At 39.0% G+C, this 11,827-nt stretch overlaps 2 protein-coding genes across 3 annotated transcripts; one reads left to right on the top strand and one right to left on the bottom strand.

Moving 5' to 3' along the window:
* Nucleotides 1-329: 329 nt before the first annotated feature.
* On the top strand, nucleotides 330-5,466 carry LOC137012128 (V-set and immunoglobulin domain-containing protein 10-like 2). The gene is made up of 12 exons (XM_067375209.1): nucleotides 330-396; nucleotides 647-1,000; nucleotides 1,439-1,717; nucleotides 1,808-2,083; nucleotides 2,803-3,060; nucleotides 3,138-3,398; nucleotides 3,485-3,775; nucleotides 3,951-4,259; nucleotides 4,838-4,960; nucleotides 5,057-5,081; nucleotides 5,162-5,268; nucleotides 5,366-5,466. The coding sequence occupies exons 1-12, from the start codon at nucleotides 330-332 to the stop codon at nucleotides 5,464-5,466; spliced, it is 2,451 nt and encodes an 816-aa protein (XP_067231310.1).
* A 267-nt stretch (nucleotides 5,467-5,733) lies between these two features.
* chek1 (checkpoint kinase 1) lies at nucleotides 5,734-11,701 on the bottom strand. Of its 2 annotated transcripts, none has more exons than XM_067376341.1 (13): nucleotides 11,547-11,701; nucleotides 11,202-11,274; nucleotides 10,894-11,117; nucleotides 10,669-10,733; nucleotides 10,490-10,559; nucleotides 8,416-8,604; nucleotides 8,230-8,334; nucleotides 7,954-8,049; nucleotides 7,786-7,864; nucleotides 7,529-7,694; nucleotides 6,821-6,952; nucleotides 6,603-6,704; nucleotides 5,734-6,363 (listed from the first exon to the last, which is right to left on the bottom strand). In XM_067376341.1, exons 2-13 carry the CDS (start codon nucleotides 11,264-11,266, stop codon nucleotides 6,271-6,273), a joined length of 1,386 nt encoding a protein of 461 aa, XP_067232442.1. In that variant the 5' UTR covers nucleotides 11,267-11,274; nucleotides 11,547-11,701; the 3' UTR covers nucleotides 5,734-6,270. The 2 variants fall into 2 exon arrangements, with proteins under 2 accessions (XP_067232442.1, XP_067232441.1); XM_067376340.1 differs by having other exon boundaries at nucleotides 5,737-6,363; nucleotides 7,786-7,867.
* Between the last annotated feature and the right edge of the window lie 126 nt (nucleotides 11,702-11,827).

Below are 11,827 nucleotides of genomic sequence, written 5' to 3'. Positions count from 1 at the left end.
GATGGAATGTAAGAACGGCCATCCATCCCGCCACCCTCAATAATAGATGAGACACAGCTATCATTGTGTCATCCTAAACCTTTCTACTCCAGTCTGCTGTATTCTTGTACATGGAGGGGAAGGTCTGTGAATTATTCAAGCCAAATCAGTTTAGAGAGACTCGGTTGCCTCTTTCTCTCATTGAGCCTGTGGACCTCGACTGTAAACATAAGCTCGGATCGGTCACATCATATTTACTGGATATTTCTATCTTTTTTCGGCTTTTTTGGAGACAGCTGTTGTGCCTTTTTACATATTGGTCAAGGCATTTGACACGAGATCATGGCACCATGGTCCAAAGAGTTTTAGGGGTGCCTTATATCTGTCTGACTGTTTTATTTCTACCCCTCATCCAAGGTAAGAAACTCAAAATCCATTTTCAATATTTTTTAATATTCTATTGAGTGCTAATACTTTCAATCATACATTTGTTAGCTGCTCCATTTGATTAGAAGTATTTTTCTTTTTCAGACACATATGCATATATATACATATATATACACACCCTTTGTACCTAAATAAATGCTAATAATATCTTGGATCACTGCCACCTTTATTATTATTATTTTCTTAAATTATTAAACAATATTGTGTGCTGTTCCTCCAGGCGTAGAGATCTTGGACCCGGGGCAGGTGGTATACCATGAGACCAAGACCAATGGAGTGGTGGGGCGTGGAGTGATCTTGGAGTGCGGCCCCACCTTGCCTGATGTCTACATCTGGGGTTTCACCCAACCGGGCACAGACACCATCCGTGCTGTGGTGTACAACTTTGGGAAGGGTCCCAAAATACAGAAATTAGCCAATGACTTGGGTGATCTGACAGTAATTAGCAACAGCGCCTCTCTGTCCATTGAGAAGCTTCTTCTGGCTGCAGAAGGAGTATATACCTGCCAGGCACTGTATGATACCCCAGAGGGAGCCAAGCTGTATTACTACTATGTATTTCTGCATGTTCTAGGTCAGTGGTAATCAGAGGTTGTCTAAGCACTGTCTGAACAATGGCTGACCATGTTCAAGGTTCAGTTAGATTGGTAAACGGCCAAACGGTAATCCTAAATTACCATCATACTGTATGTTACCGGTATGCCCAAAGGTCTTAACTAAAGTATACATCAAAACTATTGTTGTTGTATTGTTTACATCAAGGAATTTTGACTAAAGAAGTCTTGTGACTAACTAGTGATTTGTGGTTAAGTATAACTTTGGCAATTAGCAAGAATTGTTTGTTACCATCTACTAAATGTAAAGGTAATTTCCAATAGTAAAACAAAACAAAAAATGTTAAACTGAAATAACATTGACTTTTTTATTGTTTAGTTTGTGCCAATAATGTTATTACAGCCACTCTTTCTTGGTCTATCAGTAATGAGGTTCCATTTTGCAATGACTTTAACAGTGCCAGTTACCAAACCTTACATTGTGATGAGCGACTCTTCGCCAGTGGAGGGCACTTCAGTGACCATGCGCTGTGGCCTGGAGAATGGCACGGGTCCTATTAATTACATATGGGAACAGGAGAGCCGGGAAAGCCAGCTCACCATCATGGCCGAGATCTATGATGACAACCGATTCAATGTCACTGACGTCAACCGCAATCACACTGGATGGTACAGGTGCCTTGCCAGCAACCTAGTCAACCAGCAGCGCAGTGACCGAATCTGGCTTGACATAATTTGTAAGAGACTCCCAAGTACTCTTTGGTGCATCTTATAATTTGATATGAAAAGAAATTTAAATAGAATCTGCATCTCTGTTTCTTTTCCAGTCGGTCCAGACCAGCCTCAGATCGATGTCACCCCTTACTCAGTGACAGAGCGGGGTTATTCCGCCCTGGAAAAAGAGACGGTTTCCCTCCTGTGTCAAGCTTCTTCTAATCCTCCGAGTCAGTACGTCTGGTTCTACAACAACTCCCAGGTGTACACAGGTCCACAGTTCACCATCACCAAGGTCCTACGCATGCACACGGGCCACTACGCATGCCTGGCTCAGAACACTTACCTCAACACCCGCTCCAGGAAAACCATCACCCTCACCGTCTACTGTGAGTGCTCCCACAAACCCGTGCCTGGATTCTAGTGGCCATCTTTGCTGTTTCTTCAATCTGTCCTGATAGAGTTCTACAGCTTCTTCAAGATTGCTTCTGAAATTTCTTGCCTTTGCTTCCTCTTACATCTTTTCCTTTACACAAACATGCTCACATGAACATACAGACAGTTACGTAAACAAAGGTGTCAGGATTCCAGAGTGGCCGATTGTGGACCTGCATCTGGACGAGGTGAAGGACAGTTCTGAGAGCTGAAGGTATACAGCAGGTGTGATTGTTTCCGTGCTATGACAAGTCAAGAAAGGCCAAAAGGCCTTGTTTTGTCATAACACCTCAATCCCCCCTTCATGCCTTGAATGTACATCTATTCTTGACTGACCAAGAATGGCACTAACATCGATACTGTATAGTAACACAGCAACACCTTCTCATGATATGTCTTAAAGTCTGGCTCAGTTGAAACAGGAATGGCAAAGGCAAATCCTAATGGGTGATGTTTTTTTACCAGATGCCAATCCAATATTTCTTTACGCTTGAACTTTCTAGAAGTCGACTACCTCTTACTTCTGTTTAGATAAATAAGACACCTAATCCGACCTCTTCATTCGGCTCAAATTCAGGAGTGCTTCTCTGCCTCTATCAGTTTCCAAAATTGGCCCAAATTACCCTGGATCCATTTCACTGCCCTGTGTTACACAATGGTTTTGTTCCCACAGATCCTCCAGATGGCGCTCCAACATGCTCGATCCTACCAGTAAGCAATTACACTGACCTGGCCCTCCGCTGTACCTGGGAGGGTGGTATCCCTGCAGCCAGTTTGAGATGGACCCCGTATGTGTTTGGACAAGAGAGCGAGGGATTCACAAACATCACCAAGATTCAGAAAGGTGAAGAGACTGCAAACAACACTGTGTTCATCTGTCAAGGCTCACACATCGCATCAAACGAAATCAAGAGCTGCAGTGCCAGAACTTGTAAGTGTAAAACTAAGAGCACCTAGTCCACGTTGAGATCACGTCAGTAAATAATTTGTACATGCTCTTGATCCCAGGGAAGCCTTCCGGGGAGCCAAAGTGTTCTGCATATGCAACTCGAAATAATGAATACCTAATGCTGTCCTGCTCCTGGGAAGGTGGGTTCCCTCGAGCCCTGGTGTGGTGGGCATCCAGCTCAGGGGACATGCAAGGCACATCTGAGGAGAATGCCAACATCCTGGTTCTGCGGTCAAGCGCTACCTACAGTGGCAAGGCCTTTATATGCTATGCAAAACATCCATTGACTAAGGAGACAAAACAGTGTGCTTTAAAGCTGGGTAAGAAAAAGTCAATCTTTTTTCAGCACTCATTTAAAACAGTAAAATAATCCATTTAAAACTGTCTCATTTCTTACTGTCTTCAGAGGCACCAGTCCTAGTGACCCAGCGCAGTGTGATGTCTGTCTATGAGGGTAGTGATGTCCAACTCACCTGTATCTTGAGTAGAAACTACCCTGTCACAGAGATCACATGGTACAACAACCTGAAACAGCATGTGAATGAGATTCCTAAGAAGTATGTCCTGGAGCGGGCCGCTGCCTGGACCAACTTGACCGTGCGGGAAACGGACAGTGAGACAGACAGTGGCCAGTACTGGTGTTCAGCTACTAATGCTGTCGGAGGGGCAGAGATTCCCATTATGCTGATGGTCAAGAGTAAGCAAGCCTTTAAGTATTGTACTGACATTATACTTGATATTCAGTACTTACAATACACTTGTACACTACATATACACATATGGATGGATACTACTATAACTATCTCAACTGAGGCAGCTCATTAATTGCTTGTTATACATCAATGAATAACTTTCTAAATCATCCTATTCAGGGTATCCAATGCCACCAAATATAAGCATCAGTAGGATCATTTACAACAGTCGTCAACGGACAGATGTTGACCTAGAGTGGCAGCTCCAGACTGATGGTGACTTCACCGGGTTCTTTATAGAACGCCAGAGGCTCCCTGAACCTGTGAAGAAACGAAACGGTGGTCTTCCCTGGCAGAAATTGGTAGATCTGGATCCTGATTCCCGAAGCTTCCAAATCAGCAATCTGGATCCCTTAGGATCCTATGCATTTCGCATTACTGCCATCAACCATCGCACCATTGGAAACCCTTCGGAGATAAAGAGCCCAGGTGAGAACACTTACAAGGTACATTGAAAATCTGATCATCAATGCACATATAAACATGATGCACATCAAAATACCCTAGAAAAGCAGAATATAATTTGATGCTGTTAACAAAATGTTAAAGATTAGTGTTTTGCTGATGATTTTTTTTTTTTTAGTTATCACTCACTGAATATCTAATGCCGTTGTTTTTTGTTTTGTTGTCCATTCAGGTGAAATGCACACTTGACCACTTCCATACCCACACATCTGCATCCTTCTATCCCTTTCCTCTTACACGACCTGCCTGTCAACTTACCCTTTGACCTTTCCTGATATTACTGTCTACTCATCTCATTCTATCTTATAACTTACCTCTAAAAAAAAAAAAAAGCGTATGATCATATATGCTAATAATACTAAAACAACTAGTTAACCCAAGTGAATGTTTAAGCTTGTTCCCCAAAACCAGTAACATACATTACAATCGATATTATGGAGTAAGAGCTCTTATAAACTCTGATTAAATGTCCGATTGACATGGTACACTATGCAATTGTGACACTGATATTGTGAAGCTGATATAGGTATGCTGTCTTCCAGCCGACCCTCCATTCAATGCCTACCCAGCTGTGATCGGGGCAGCCATCGCGGGCATGATCATAGCCACAATAATCACTGTACTGCTCTTCATGTATGTGGTACGGAACCGCAACAATAACCCACGTGAGTTACACATCCTTAATGTTTAAAGAAATCCAATTTTTTTTATAGTTAACACTAGCATGGCTGGATGCTAATACCATTTTTAACACTTTACAGGGCTTCATGACTTGATATTTGGAAGGTATGTTTTAATAATTGATATTTTACAGTTATTTGATTGCTCTTTACTATTTATTTACTTTACTATTTTGTGTTTTTCAGGCAGAATAGCCAGTCTAGAGAGAACATTAACTTCCCTGAAGATGAGGTTCCTGGAACAGCAGAAGGGGAGAATGATATAGGACAGCCAAGTTCATCAATTAGTCCAGGTACTTCATGCCATTGATACTTCCAACTCATACCAAAACAATAAGAACCTATTTTGTTTACTTCAATAATAATAATAATAAAAACGTTCTCTTACAGCGGCATCAATGGCCCTGCCAAGGCCATCCGCAACACCTACAAACCTTCCCCCTGGCGAGGAGCCAGTCAACGTAACTATTACTGTCATGGCCTCAAGCTAAAGACAAGGCTGATCATAACCATGTTTGTTACCATAAATTTACTACTGGGGGAATCAGGAACACATTCTCATCATCAATAAAAGTAAATTAAGAAAGGGGTGGGGGGGGGGGGGTGCTGAATGTAATTTTATAAGATCAACTTAAAAGTTTACGAGCAAGTGTCTCCCATTTAGATAATATCTAAAAAAAGATATTAACAGTAGGATTGTTATATATATTTTTCTACATTTACCACTTGCTTCTGAAGATAATACCAAATACATCAGCAATCCTACACCAGTACACTGATTTTGCATTCATCAATGAACTCAACTGATTTTAACTGCAATCACATGGTTTGAGGTAAATCAATCATTTAGGTAAATGACTATGATATTTTTGAATGAATTGTCTTTGTAAGTAAAATGCACTAATTTCTGAACTCAGCGTTTAATAAAATGAAGGCTGAACATGACTGGAATTAATTAGATTCTTTCCTCTTCTAATTTAAATAAAGCTATTTCAAAGCCAAACAGCATTATTAATGACAGATTTATTTTAAATTTTGTTTTCACGTTCAATTTTACTTGCATCTTAAGGAGCAGAAAACAAACCCTCTTCTTCACAATAACGGAACACAAATGAACAAATGAACAGATGAACTAAACTTGACAGTTTCTCCTCACTCCTTCACTCACTGATCAGAGAAACAGACATATACAACTACAAATATACAAATCCAAACATGTTCCACCATCATAAAACAACTTAGTGTGTGTACGCATGTGTGAATGCAGACTTTGCATGTTAAAATGAAGACACACATCAATTCAAAGGCAAAACCTTTTGGTTACTAATAATGTCAGACAGCTTCAGTTTCAGTTTCAGGAATATTCTCTTGAATTCCAAACCGTCCCCCTAGAATACAAAAGAACAGTTTTGAGAAGACAGAACTGAACCATTTTAAACAATAATATTATTACAAATATTTTAATAATAATTAATAATAATAATAATAATAATAATAATTCTTTATTCAAAGATTCTTGATAGTTTTAGTTGTGTTGACAAAGCAGTTAATTTAGAATCATCATAGAGAAGTACATGCATTACAGCCATAAATTATTGCATAAAAGTAATACACTGATTTTGCTTACCTTTGACAGCCGGAAATCTACTAAAATGCGTTCCTCCATTTCCAGGAAGTGCACTATGAAGATCAGTTTATTATTGCGGCGATCCATTGTGGACACCGTCGCCTATGAATAGAAAGAGAGAAAAAGGGACAAAAACAAGAAGATTAATACATTACATGGTTCAAGATTTAGTGCAAAAAAATACTTTAATGTAACAACTGATTGTTTTATCTGGTTACCTGATTGGTGCAGCTCTGTTTCCATGTGTGACCCATAGCAATGCAGGCATCACGGAGAGCAATGCAAGATGGCTCTGCCTTCACCGTAGTAAAGAACCTGGTCATCCTTCTCACCAACCGCTGCCATGGGTTCTGAAAGGAAAAAAATAAAAAATTAATAGTAATTAGCATATATTAAATAAAGGATAAGAGGAAATTGTTGCGCTCTAAATTGACAAAAAGTTCCTTTTCCTTCAGGTACAGAGCCAAGAAAATACTTAAAAATAGAAAATGTAGCTGACCGCACATGAAGACTGAAGAGGTCTAGAAATACATATAAATTTTATAAATTGCATGGTGCAAAAAAATGCAAAGTGCATGTGAATTAAAAACAAATGAGCATGAGATCTATTTATTAAATAAATAAATGGATTAAAAAAAAAATTGTAAAATGCAAATAAAAGACCCTTCACCGATTCAAAAGATGTATTACTCTTATCTGTATGACCAAGAATGACAGAGTATTATTAAGTGCAAGTAGTCACACCAGTGGCTCCATGTTAGCTGTCCTATAGTAAGCGCACTTTTATTCTGCTTTCACTTTTTTCCTGCGACTAATAAAATTTTGGTCGACTAAGCCTCTTCTCATTGACTAACGGTTCGACGACTATTAGGGGGCAGCCCTACAGCATGCTATCATTTTTTTATTAATTTTATAGAATAGGTTACCTGGCTGGCACCCGGAGTGCCAAGCAGTTGGCTGCCCAGCAACATGTGGTCAGGACAGGTAGGCTGTGAAAAGCTGACACTGACATCTGTATGCACTGTAACCTCCTTCTGCTCCCACAATCCCTGCGGCTCAGGCTGAGAGCTGGAGATCTGTGCTCTGTCATCACTGAGGAAACACAGTGGATGTAATGGATGTGCACCTTAGATGTAACTAGTGAACAGTTTCTCTGCCATTTACATTAATTTGTTGTACTGACCTGTTTTTTCGTCTCAGTTGTGAGAGTTCTGAGTCAGCCCGATGCATCTTGGTTACTGGTGTGTCACTCTGACGTTTTACTGCTGTGGTCAAAAATTCAGATCCAAAAGAATGTCAAAAATTCTTGAAAGACTCACAGAGTTATTGAGCGGATGTTTGAAAGCAGTACCTGATTTGAAACTTCTGCTAAACCAACGATGTTTCTTAATTTCAGGAATGGTGAACCTGTCCTCTGGATTATGCAGTAATATTTTGGATAGCAGACCTGACAAAGAAAATGAAAGACAAACTATAGCATCAAAGGTGTACTGAGTAGTTTTTAAAATGTTTCTATGAGGTTGTTAGGGTGTTTTGAGAGGTTGCTTTCTGGCCCAAGTCAAAAGAGCCCACATATTTTGGTCTAAATTAAATATACTGGATTAAATAAATATTCTAAAATGCTTACTCAAGGGCACAGCATCAATTTTCTTCCATGGTGTGAGGTAGATCTTCTTCTCCAGCCAATCTAAATATTCCTGACAGTTTTCACTCGGCTGGTCCCATGGTAATTCTAAGGAAAAATACAGTACATGTTAAAATCTTGACATTAACATGCTGTTTCTGAATGACACACAGAATACTGTTTTCCTACCTCCAGCTAACATTGCAGTGAGCACAATACCACAAGCCCAAGTGTCCGCAGGTTGAGCGTGGAAGGCCGAGCGTGACATCAGCTCGGGGGCAACATAGGGTAGAGTGCCACACAAACGATTCAGCGCCCGCTCTCGACCACGGTGACGGAACATGGTAGCCAGTCCAAAATCAGAGATCTTCAGATTATCTGATAGACAATATTTAATATTTTAATAAAATGTTGAATACTATAATATATTTATGAATATATTTTCCTAACATTAATCCCACTCATTTGTAGGATATACTTCTTATGCACACATACATTGGATTTGGCACAGGTTTTAATTCAGATGGCCTTCCTAACACACACTCACACATGCTCCTACAGCCAATTTTACATATCCAATACACCTAACCTGCAAGTCTTTGGACTGTGTGGGGGAAACCAGAGCACCCAGAGGAAATGGTGAGAACATGCAAACTCCACACAGAAAGGACTCCTGGGGCTCGGACCAGGGACCTTCTTGTTGTGAGCTAACAGTGCTACCCACTGAACCACCTTGCCGCCTCTACTTACTATAGTATTGTATGTTTAGATATTTATTGTTACTTTCCAATTTTCTCACTATTTTCCACAGACCCCCTAGCACTCCCTTGCAGTTTAAAAAAATCCATGCACTAAAAGATATATTCTTTTAAGCTATTTTATGGGTGCCCTTACGCTTTTGTCACTGTTGTATATATGTGACCCTGGACCACAAAACCAGTCATAAGTTGCACGGGTATATTTGTAGCAATAGCCAACAATACATTGCATGGGTCAAAATTATCAATTTTTCTTTTATGACAAAAATCATTAGGATATTAGGTAAAGATCATGTTCCATGAAGATATTTCTTAAATTTCCTACCGTAAATATATCAAAAAATTATTTTTGTGAGTGGGTATGCATTGCTAAGGACTTCATTTGGACAACTTTAAAGGTGATTTTCTCAATATTTCGATTTTTTTGCACCCTCAGATTCCACATTCAAATAGTTATATCTTGGCCAAATATTGTCCTATCCTAACAAACCATACATCAGTGGAAAGTAGGGTTGCAAAATTCCGGGAATTTTCAAAGCTGGAAACTTTCCATGGGAATTAACAGGAATATATGGGAATTAATGGGAATAAACAGGGAATTAGCAAAATTGCAGGTTAGCCTATAACAGGGTACTTAAATGTAGCTGAAAAAAAACATCTTGCAACATAATTTTGGTTAAAACAACCATATTTAATGCAATTTTAGTTTAATTTTTACCCTTCACATTCCTCACACAGCACACTACTTACTGCAGGGTTATTGAGGCCACACCCCCTGCAGGCACTGTGCATTCCCCTAGTCCAAAACATGCACATTTGATCAAAAATACAGAAAAAAAAAAATATTGTGAATCATAACTACAATTTAAAATAATGGTATAATAATTGATATACATAAAAATATAATTTACTCCTGTGATCAAAGCTGAATTTTCATCATTATTTCTCCAGTCTTCAGTGTTACATGATCCTTCAGATATCATTCTAACATGCTAACACAACTGTTTCCAACAATGATAATATCAAATAAGTATCAAATCCGCAAAATTAGACTGATTTCTGAAGGATCATGTGACACTGAAATAAATAACACATAACAATTGCTGCAATAAAAATATATTTAATTTACATATTTACTAAATTAGAATTAACTGAATGCGAAAAATAAATAACTTATTTCATGTTATGACCAAACAAAATGTTTATATTTGTTTTATATGGTACATTTTATATAAATATTATAAATCTGTATAAATTTCCCAAAATTTCCAATTCCCATAAATATTTTGCAAAATTCCCCAGGTTAAGTTCCCGTGGAGAGTTTCCAGAAAATTACCGGAACCTTTCCGCCCCTTTGCAAACCCAGTGGAAACCTTATTTATTCAGTTTTCAGATGATGTATAAATCTCAATTTCAAAAAAATTGACCCTTATGACTGGTTTTATGGTCCACGGTCACATATTAGAGTGACTTGAACATTGTATTGCAAGACCATTTAGATGTACCTTTATCATCAAGAAGAATATTCTCTGGTTTTATGTCACGGTGTGTAATCCCAATGCTGTGAAGATATTCCTGTAAGTGAGAGAGATCTAGTTTCACTACAAAGGCGGCTGTAGAGTGAAAACTGTTCACAAAACAAACCTCAGTCAAAGAAAAAGTTTTAAAATAATCAAAAACTTACCACACCAGCTATTAACTGCTGAAAAAACCTGTGTGCCTCCTTTTCTGGCATCCCAACATCTGGTTCTGTTGGAATGAGAGTCAAATGACATTTTGAGAAGAATCTTCAACATTCGCTTGTCACAAACATTCAGACCCCGCCGGATCTACAAAGAAACTAATCCAAAAGAGAAAAAGAAAAACAAAAAAACTCCAATGAGTGTGACTAAATCTAAGTTTAGCTCACCGATTCGGTCAAAAAGCTCTCCTCCACTACAGTACTCCAAGAAGATGTACTGTGTCGTCCCCTCACTCCTGTGCCCAAAGAAACGTACAATGTTGGGGTGTGAGAGCATCTTGCATATGCAAACCTCCTTCTTCACATTCTCTATACAATCCTTGGCCTTTGCCATGTCCACAACTTTCACCGCCACAGCTTCTTCTGTCTTCTTGTTGACAAGCAGTCGCACCCTACAGTAAAATGAAGTAGATCAATACATTTTAAAACTTTAACTGATCAGGATGGCACTAACAAAAAATACACTGGTCACTTACTCGCCGTACGCCCCCTCTCCAAGGGTTTGTACCACATCCCAGTCTTTAACAAAAGGCACAGACATGATCTGATCTGTGGACAAAAGTCAGGACATCACTGAGAACTTGTGAAAGCAAACCAGTTGAGTTTAACTCTATACAGTAATAAGCGGTTCTTAGAAAAAAAGAAGCACAAAGATAAAAAGACTAGAACATTTATACAGAACATATTAGTTTTGAGTAGATAAAATGATGACATATATGCTAAATATGGCTAGGTAACATATTGTAAACAGTGAAACGTCAATTTCGATAATCAGTGGCTGTCCGTTGTAAAATTTATCATACTTTGTCATATAAACATACCTTACGAGTCGCGTATACCAGTGTCGAAGTTGTCCCATGTGAAGCAGGTTGTTTATCTGTTCTTTTGGTATATTTACACGCTAAAAATGTCTACACTGAAATGTCCATATTAGTAATATACAAGAGCGTCCGTCCAAACTTTGGCGCGTTCCGGAGACGTGACATCACCGGAAGAGCTTGAAGAAGAGGATTTTCAAAGTAAAAGTTTGGAGCGCCTAAATTAAGCAATAACTTTAAAAACGAGTGTTAACAGTTTCGTATTAACTGGAGCGTTTTTAAAG

This window comes from Chanodichthys erythropterus, chromosome 22 (genome assembly GCF_024489055.1).
Source record: "Chanodichthys erythropterus isolate Z2021 chromosome 22, ASM2448905v1, whole genome shotgun sequence".
In the NCBI taxonomy this organism is placed as follows: domain Eukaryota; kingdom Metazoa; phylum Chordata; class Actinopteri; order Cypriniformes; family Xenocyprididae; genus Chanodichthys; species Chanodichthys erythropterus.
Note: the sequence above shows the minus strand (reverse complement) of the source record. Positions and strands in the feature narration are given on the sequence as shown.